Source organism: Callionymus lyra, chromosome 11 (assembly GCF_982586985.1).
Source record: "Callionymus lyra chromosome 11, fCalLyr1.hap1.1, whole genome shotgun sequence".
Classification (NCBI taxonomy): Eukaryota; Metazoa; Chordata; class Actinopteri; order Syngnathiformes; family Callionymidae; genus Callionymus; species Callionymus lyra.
Window position 1 is genome coordinate 22,278,027 of NC_141828.1, and position 9,891 is coordinate 22,287,917.

At 40.3% G+C, this 9,891-nt stretch overlaps 1 protein-coding gene across 1 annotated transcript; it reads left to right on the forward strand.

The window, feature by feature from the left end:
* The first annotated feature begins 402 nt into the window (after positions 1–402).
* On the forward strand, positions 403–7,903 carry sfxn3 (sideroflexin 3). The gene is made up of 11 exons (XM_087802894.1): positions 403–496; positions 2,093–2,265; positions 2,461–2,631; positions 3,546–3,644; positions 5,162–5,237; positions 5,448–5,533; positions 5,591–5,718; positions 5,930–5,979; positions 6,072–6,121; positions 7,583–7,630; positions 7,687–7,903. Exons 2-11 carry the CDS (start codon positions 2,102–2,104, stop codon positions 7,781–7,783), a joined length of 969 nt encoding a protein of 322 aa, XP_087659020.1. The 5' UTR covers positions 403–496; positions 2,093–2,101; the 3' UTR covers positions 7,784–7,903.
* The last annotated feature ends 1,988 nt before the right edge of the window (positions 7,904–9,891 follow it).

Consider the following 9,891-nt stretch of genomic DNA (forward strand, 5'->3'; position numbering starts at 1 on the left):
TAATTGTAATGCATATATTAAAAAAATTACAATAATATATATTTTTTAATCTTTAATTACCTGCTATTTTGTCCGAGAAAATTGGAGTGTTTTTGCGAATGTGTTTTATTCACTTTCCCTGAAAATAAAACAAGATTGACTTCAACCAATCATGTGCGGCCGTTCCTACCACGTGACTCGCTTCCTCTGACAACACCCACGATACTACACCAATGCTCCTCCCTTTGCTGATGCGTTCAAATACCTCGTTGAAAACGGTTTACTACTTTATTTTCTCATACTCTACAACCTATTTTATTTTTTAACCAGCTACTCCTTCATTAAAGTCATGGTTTGATTTATTTATTTGTTGTACTTTATTATATTTTATGTAGGTATCGGTATTTTTGCATTACCTGTGGTGACTCGTTTTTTTCCATCTAGTCCGTGAAGGCAACAGGGGTCCTCCCGGTGCTGCTGTGATATTGAGAGGTCACTTCTCTTCTCTGCTCTCAAGGTAACGATTCACTTTCTCTTCTTCTTTACTGTAAGAAAACATTGTCTATTATTTATTTAAGTTTTACCCGAATTATCCTTCGAAAAGCTCCGTGTTTACACAAGTTTAGCTCTAACCGCGTAGCTCCAGAGCTAGCTTACTCGGCGACCTTGTTTACTCGCAATAACAACAACAATTGTGACGTTTTGGTTTGTTTACGTGTTTTTTTGATCTCACGGTTCGATGTTTGTTCGGTAGTACGAGACGGTTCGGTGTCGTGACTTCACGATCCTGTGGTGATACACGCCATTCCTCACGATTAAGAAGTGCTGCCAACATGTGAAGATGACTCACAGTCTTTTCCACTGACCTGATCCAACTCTCACTGAAACAGAGAAACTATGTTTAACTTTCGAGCACGTTTGGCCCTCGAGTTATCGAAGTGATATTTTTAATTTGGCTCAACAAGAGTTTCTTAGAATCCAACATTTTAGAAAATATGTTATTTTGATGTGAAGGAATTGTATTTTTTTTTCAATGTACGATCTCCGATTAAAGCTCATACTTTCATGTCAATAGTTAACTTTAGTTCAAAATATAATTTTGTTCAATGTTCAAGTCCAGAATAACTAACTTTTAAATACGTTTTTATATTCCGTTTATATTTACATCCCCAAACTTCATTAAAAATATTTTTTATTAGATATGTCAAGATGGATAAACTTTATTGATCCCTCTGTAAGGTCTTTGGGAAATTGTTTAAAATGTGTCAGAATCGTATGTTTTTGTCAATATAAGATAAGGTAAGATGGATGCAGGTAGTTTAATGTCACTGAATATCATAAAAAAAAGTTCTTCCTCAATGACCTCTTAGTCATTGAAATGTAGCTATGAGTGATAAAAGTTAAATATGAATTGATTTACGAGTATTATCAGGCACGTCTTCTTAATTCGATTTAAACGATAGAAGTTTCATTTTACTGTGATAAATATTGAGAGAGTTATGGATTATTAACTAACTTCTGGTCAACCTCCTTAATACAGAGTCAATAGGGTTCAAATTTTAGGTTCGACATTTTTATTAATATTTACCCCATTTTTAAAAGGTTGTAATCATCGAAAGCTTGCTAAACAAACAGATGTAATAGTTATTAATTTTTAATCAATTAATTCATGTTTTATTACAAAATAAGTCTCTCAAATATGCAAAGTATTGTTCTCGGTATTATTTTGATCTTTTTAGTATACATTTTTTTAGTATTTTTTTTGGATTATTTAAGCGCTTTGTTACCCTGGTCTAGAAACGCACTCTATAAATACAAATTACTTACTTACATTAATGGCACAGATTGGACAAACATAACAAAAGTTGTTTAAATATACAGTAACGGTAACGTAAAGCACATTTACAGTGTATTTTTATTGATTAAATTCGTGAAATAAGGGTTTGAAGTGACAGAAAATTTCAGTAAACATGGCTGCTCGGACTTGACCAGACGATCGGCGGTATTATCTACCACTGGAAAGTTGTGGTTCATAACAAAGATATCATTTTGTTCTTCTTGATTTGTTATTTCAAGGCTCTGTTAAGAAGATGTTAATGTCTTATCCCTCAAGAAAGCCACAATGTCTGGAGACCTATCGCTCGACATCAACATCAAGGAGCCACGATGGGACCAGGGCACGTTCATGGGTCGCGCCAAGCACTTCTTCAAGGTCACGGATCCCCGAACAGTCCTGCTGTCTTCACAGGCTCTGGATGAATCAAGAGTAATCGTGGAGAACTACAGGTAGATATCTGTTTTATTTAAGGCGTTAATGAAGAATTTGTTATGTTTTTTTGACTGTTGAAATATGTCAACAAATGCAGCTCCACAGTCAAGATTTGTAAACTGTTTAAAATACAATATTTTCCTGAATTCTTGCTTGAGTAATATTTGAAATGATGTGTGTAGTTTGAAAACATACAATCTTGTTCTTGGCAGAGCCGGTATTGTGAAGCCGGGCCTGACGGAGGACCAACTCTGGAAGGCCAAGTACATCTACGACTCCGCCTTCCACCCCGACACGGGCGAGAAGATGTTCGTGGTCGGCCGGATGTCTGCTCAGGTGCCGATGAACATGTCCATCACTGGCTGCATGCTCACCTTCTACAGGTATTCAGATGCTCATCGTCACCTTTTCTTCCCCATAGTAACCAGCTTTCCATTTCATTCATTTTCATCCTCACCAGAGCAGATTTTAATCACCGTGAAAGTTGAAAATCCTCTTAGAGTTCAGACATTTCATGCAGAATGCAGTCAGTGGGTGGATTAAAGTATTATAACAATCCGAAAATGACTGAGTGTTGATCGAAAGAAGAAAATTACATGTAGTACAAATCTTGGGTTCATTTTTCAGTAAATTACACAACAATAATGTACGTATTAAGTTAGTGTCTCATTGATGAAGCCTTTGCTGTAGTTAATCTAATTGATGATTTTTAAACCACTACAAATCATTTTAATACAGAGTTAAGTTTTGGAAATCTGATTTTATTTTGATTATATTATTGTGGGAATAGAAACTTAGATAATGTTTTAAGGAATGTTCCAAAAGCACCTGTTTTTTTAAAATAAATAAAATGTTTTTAAGTACAAACGCAAACTTAGATTTCAAGCTCTTGTTCAAATATCTTTATCCAACAAGTGAAGAAAATGGTTACAGGAAAAGTAAACGCTGTGTAAAAGCCTGAATAAATATAATTGAAATGATAAAATCCAGAGTGAAAATGTGGATTATTGAATTCTTGTGACATCAACTAAACTATTCTTCAAGTGAAATGATTGTAAAATTGACCTAAATCGTTGTGTTTTAGAAATAAATGTTGTGTTATACTTTGTGTCAATATGTTTACTGAGAACTCATCAGTAAGAATTATACTAACATAAATGTATACTGTATCTATAAACGACACAATTATGAACAAGTTGCTAGTTTGTGTCTGTGTTGTGTGTCATGACACCATTGTTTGCTTCAAAGTGTGTAGCCAGACTTCAGCAGGATCGTGACATGTTTGTCGTGTCTGCAGGACGACCCCCGCAGTGGTGTTCTGGCAGTGGGTGAACCAGTCCTTCAACGCGGTGGTTAACTACACTAACCGAAGCGGCGACGCCCCCATCACAGTCAAGTAGGATCTTTACGACGTTCTATCTTCTCTCTCTCTTTTTTCTCTCCTTTCCTTCAAGTGGCACGACTGGTTTAGTGCAGACGACAGTCAAGAATGTCATTTCTTCATGTTTATTCTTTGACAGGAATGCAGTCATTATAGGTTTAAACATAAACCATGGTGTAGACAAGTAATGCCGAGCTATTTCATGTTCAGACAAGCTTAAAGTGATAATCACATAATTCAAACTTCACTCATTTTCTACTCACCCTCATGATGACTAAGGGTTGGGATATTTTCAGAGTAATCTGTTCCTTTTTTTGAGTTATATTTTACCAAAGCTTTTGTAGTATTACTCCCCAGGTCACCGTAGTATTACTCGGCTAGTCACCGTAGTATTACTCCGCTAGTGACCGTAGTATTACTCCGCTAGTCACCGTAGTATTACTCGACTAGTCACCGTAGTATTACTCCCCAGGTCACCGTAGTATTACTCGGCTAGTCACCGTAGTATTACTCCGCTAGTGACCGTAGTATTACTCCGCTAGTCACCGTAGTATTACTCGACTAGTCACCGTAGTATTACTCCGCTAGTCACCGTAGTATTACTCCGCTAGTGACCGTAGTATTACTCCGCTAGTCACCGTAGTATTACTCGACTAGTCACCGTAGTATTACTCCGCTAGTCACCGTAGTATTACTCGGCTAGTCACCGTAGTATTACTCCCCGGGTCACCGTAGTATAACTCCGCTAGTCACCGTAGTATTACTCCCTGGGTCACCGTAGGATTACTCCGCTAGTCACCGTAGTATAACTCCGCTAGTCACCGTAGTATTACTCCGTGAGTCACCGTAGTATAACTCCGCTAGTCACCGTAGTATTACTCCGTGAGTCACCGTAGTATAACTCCGCTAGTCACCGTAGTATTACTCCGTGAGTCACCGTAGTATAACTCCGCTAGTCACCGTAGTATTACTACCTGGGTCACCTTAGTATTACTCCGCTAGTCACCGTAGTATAACTCTGCTAGTCACTGTAGTACAACTCCTTTTAACAAAATATCCTTTTGTTCAATGTTCAAGTCCAGAATAACCAACTTTTAAATACATTTTATATTTTGTTTGTATTTAAAACCCCCAACTTCATTAAAAGTAATTTTATTAGATATATCAAGATGGATAAACTTTATTGATCCCTTTGTAAGGTATGTTTTTGTCAATAAGAAAGATAGATAAGATAAGGTAAGATCGATGCAGGTAGTTTAATGTCACTGAATGTCATAAAAAAGTTATCAAATATCTTATCAGACCAGCGTAGTTTCAAAATGACTTTGTAACACAACTGAAACCATCTTTTGTGGCTCCCTTTGTTGACCTCGTAGTCATTAAAATGTAGCAATGAGTAATAAAAGTTAAATATTAATTGATTGACGAGTATTATCAGGCACGTCTTCTTAATTCGATTTAAATGACAGAAGTAACATTTTCTTTTTCCACGCTTTCCAACCCTTATATTGTGTTGTTGTTCCTGTTTTCAGCCAGCTGGGGGCAGCATATATCAGCGCTACAACCGGAGCTGTGATCACTGCGCTCGGATTCAAGTCTCTGGCTTCGGTAATGTTTGAAATCATCATCTGTGCCTTTTTTCAGCTTCTGTTCTCAGATCATCTGACCAGTTATTCACTCAGGGCTAACACACACACACACACACACACACACACACACACACACATACACACACACGAGTTTCTTTAACAACCTTGTGATGTCCTCGTGACAACAAATGAACGCCGGTGTCAGTGACGGTTCTCTCTGCGTCTCCAGCGTCTTCCTCCGATCGCCAGTCGTTTCGTTCCCTTCGCTGCCGTCGCTGCTGCGAACTGCATCAACATCCCCTTCATGAGACAGAGGTGAGTCCTGGTCACGCCCGCTCGCTCTCGCCCGCCTGACAGCGCCTCCTCGCCCAGGGAGCTGAAGTTCGGCATCCCGGTGACGGACGAGAACGGGAACCGACTCGGAGAGTCTCCCGGTGCCGCCAAACAAGCCATCGTTCAGGTGGTGGTGTCCAGGATCGGCATGGCCGTCCCCGCCATGGGTGAGTTTTGTACAAACAGACACATACTGATGATGCAATAGAGTCCAACATCTATTTAAGACACACTTAAATCAACACATTAGTTGAACTTCAAAGATAAAATGCTAATTAACTTTCACTTGTTGTGGTTGGTGTCAAAAAAGTCAAACTGTGTCTGAACTTTTGTTCATAAAGTTGTCATGAAACTAAATGTTTTGTGGTTCTACTGCAGCCATCCCTCCGGTCATAATGAACGCCCTGGAGAAGCGAGCGTTCATGAAGGTGAGTTTGTTCAACATTCCACACCTTTGGGCCGCATTCTTGGAGCAGGTCCGACTGGAGCCGTCGTAACGACTTCTCTTGTCGTCCTGCAGCGTTTCCCCCTCCTCAACGCTCCTGTGCAGGTGGGCCTGGTGGGCCTGTGGTGAGTACACACACAAGTACAAGTACACACGCAAGCAAGTACACACACACCCACACTCGATTACACACACACAAACACACGCAAGCAAGTACAAACACACCCACCCGCACTCAAGTACACACACACCCACACTCGATTACACACACACAAACACACGCAAGCAAGTACAAACACACCCACCCGCACTCAAGTACACACACACACCCGCACTCAAGTACACACACACACACACACACACACACACACACACACACACACACACACACACACACACACACACACACACACACACACACACACACACTCAAGTACACACGCATACCCGCACTCAAGTACACACGCATACCCGCACTCAAGTACACACTGACACCCTTACTCAAGTACAGACACACACCCTCACTCAAGTTCAGACACACACCCGCACTCAAGTACACACAGACCCTCACTCAAGTACAGACACACACCCTCACTCAAGTACAGACACACACCCTCACTCAAGTACAGACACACACCCGCACTCAAGTACACACAGACCAGACACCCTCACTCAAGTACAGACACACACCCTCACTCAAGTACAGACACACACCCTCACTCAAGTACAGACACACACCCGCACTCAAGTACAGACACACACCCTCACTCAAGTACAGACACACACCCTCACTCAAGTACAGACACACACCCTCACTCAAGTACACACACACCCGCACTCAAGTACACACACACCCGCACTCAAGTACAGACACACACCCGCACTCAAGTACAGACACACACCCGCACTCAAGTACACATGCACCCGCACTCAAGTACACACACACCCGCACTCAAGTACAGACACACACCCGCACTCAAGTACAGACACACACCCGCACTCAAGTACACACACACCCGCACTCAAGTACACACACACCCGCACTCAAGTACACACACACCCGCACTCAAGTACAGACACACCCGCACTCAAGTACACACACACCCGCACTCAAGTACAGACACACCCGCCACTCAAGTACAGACACACCCGCCACTCAAGTACACACACACCCGCACTCAAGTACACACACACCCGCACTCAAGTACATAACCCCAACACACGTACGTACATGCACGCAAGTACACGCACATGCAAAGATACCCGCACGCAAGTAGATACATACATTCATACATACACGCACACGTACACACATGTACACACATGTACACACATGTACACACATGTACACACACGTATACACACAAACACGTGAGTAAACACAAGCATACAAACATGAACGCAAGTACGCCGGCAAGTACACACCTTGCCTGTGAGTACACACGCATGCACAGATGCCTGCATGCAAGTACACACCCTCACAAGTACACATGCATATATACACATGCATACATACGCAAGTACACACACACACACACACACTCACACTCACACACTAACTTGACTTCAAACTTCTCTTCCTTCAGCCTGGTGTTTGCGACTCCGCTCTGCTGCGCCCTCTTCCCTCAGAAAAGGTAAGTACACACACCTGCAGCTCACCTGGAGCCCAGAGTCACTCGTGTGGTTTCAGCTCCATGAAGGTGAGCAGCCTGGAGGCAGATCTGCAGGAGAGGATACGAGAGCAGAACCCCGACATCACCACCGTCTACTTCAACAAGGGCCTGTAGGCCTCGACACACACACACACACACACACACACACACACACACACACACACACACACACACACACACACACACACACACACACACACACACACACACACACACACACACACACATCTGAAGTGATTGTGGGCACAAGTGTTGAATGTTGTGTAACCAGAAGCACCTGATTATCCTTGAACAACTCATGAAGTTTTCATCATATTAGCAGCATTTTAACGTCTGACTCAGTTCTTGTTTGTGTTTTTCCCCTAAAAGTTATTTTTTTTAGTCGTTGTGACTTGGTGTTCCTGAGTTTCAAACAAACCCTCTTTAAGCACAGTCCTTGCCTGTCGTTACCATGGCGACGGTGGCTCCAGTTTCTCAACAAACCTGCGACGACAGTCAAGATTGTGATCGTTTGCAAACGCAAACGCACAAAAAACAGGGTTTTTATGCAATCGTTGGATATAGCAGTAGAAATGTGTGACTGGTGTGTCGATGTAAAGAATTGTACTTTTGCAGATATTTAAACAATGTTGTGTGCAATATTCACTACATGTGTGCATCTGAAGGTTAAGTGTGTGTAAGATTTAATCAAATTATTGACGATGCAACTCTATTTTCAGCTTCAACACCATCATTATCATGAACGTTTCCACGTTTGATTTTAAACCTAAGAATTTGAAAGTACTATAAAGGTCTGGGAACATGAACTAGTCTATGATCTTCCATCTTTGATGTGTTTTTAACTCGTATATCCGGGAGTTTCTTTATATTTTTCTTCAGGGCTGAACTTGCACTATTATCTGTTGCTGCCGTGAGAGTTGTGTGTCACTTCATTTGCTTCTGCTGCTCGTAGATTTCCTTCTTTTTCCTTTTGTTTTATTGGAACTTATTAATCTGAATGTGTGGAGACGCTTTATCATGTATTGTATTATCATTTACTTCATTTATCTCAAAGGTTTTAGAGACTTTACAGAGAACTGGACCTGCTCGTGTGATCACTGTTCACTCCACAAACATGTTTGGCAGTATTGGTTCAGTGTTTGTTTGTTTTGTATCGTGTTGATATTTTGGTATAAGATGTACTCGCAGCAATAAAATAAAAGATGGTCGCCGAAACCTGTTTCCATTTTTTTTTCTCTTTCTCTTAGAGATTATGTTCGTTTTACTGCAGGAAGTACCGTTGAGGTGTTGCTCTACTGCGCCATCGAGTGGACAATAAGTGACATGACCCAATCAATCCTAAGTCTTTAGTAACGCCTTAGTACTTTCCAAAGCAAAATAGTACCACCAGCTGTTGAGTTTTTTTGAAGGTAAAAACGCTTAGTATTCGGTGAACAACCTATTTTTTTAAATTTCCTCAAGTAATTATACTTTTATTAATTGAAATTTGTCAACAATATCGAATCATTTTATTTAATTTGACAAAGATAACAGCCTCAAGATAATTTAAAACAAAGATTGCACAAATAAATCACTTAATGCGTGTTTTAATCATTATCATTCTCTCAAACATGTTTTCCTGAGTGACATGAAGGAGGCATTTACCATCAGTTTTCATCAGCAGTTTCCCTCCATAGTGTGTTATATTTTGTCTGTGTTTTTGAGTATATTATGTGTGTTTTGTTTGGGTTAAATACAATGATTACACTGCACGAAGATTATTTTTGTCTGTTTTCTTATTTTAAAACAGTCAACTGAACTGCACTCTGACAGCCTTCTCATCTGACACGCAAATGTATTTATGAAACGAAGATATTCATAAACTAAATTGAAAATGCAGTTTGCCCGCCGTACGTTTATTGCGATCAATTCAGTTTAATTAAAATTCAAATGATTTCTAAAACAATATTCGGATTTATTGATGAATGAAGGTTCATGTTAATATAGCCGTCTATCAAGCACTTATTATTATACTTCAAGTGGGCTCAACATAGAGCGCTTCATCCTCTCCAGGCAGCAGCCAGAGGTACTTGATACTTACTGCCTCCATTATTCTGATCATTACAAAATACATGCGTGAATTACTTATTTATTTTTATTCAAGAATTGCAACAGTGCTAGGCTACAGTCCGTTTGTTTTCTTTTTGATTATTTCAACTGCCTTTGAAAATATATCACAACAT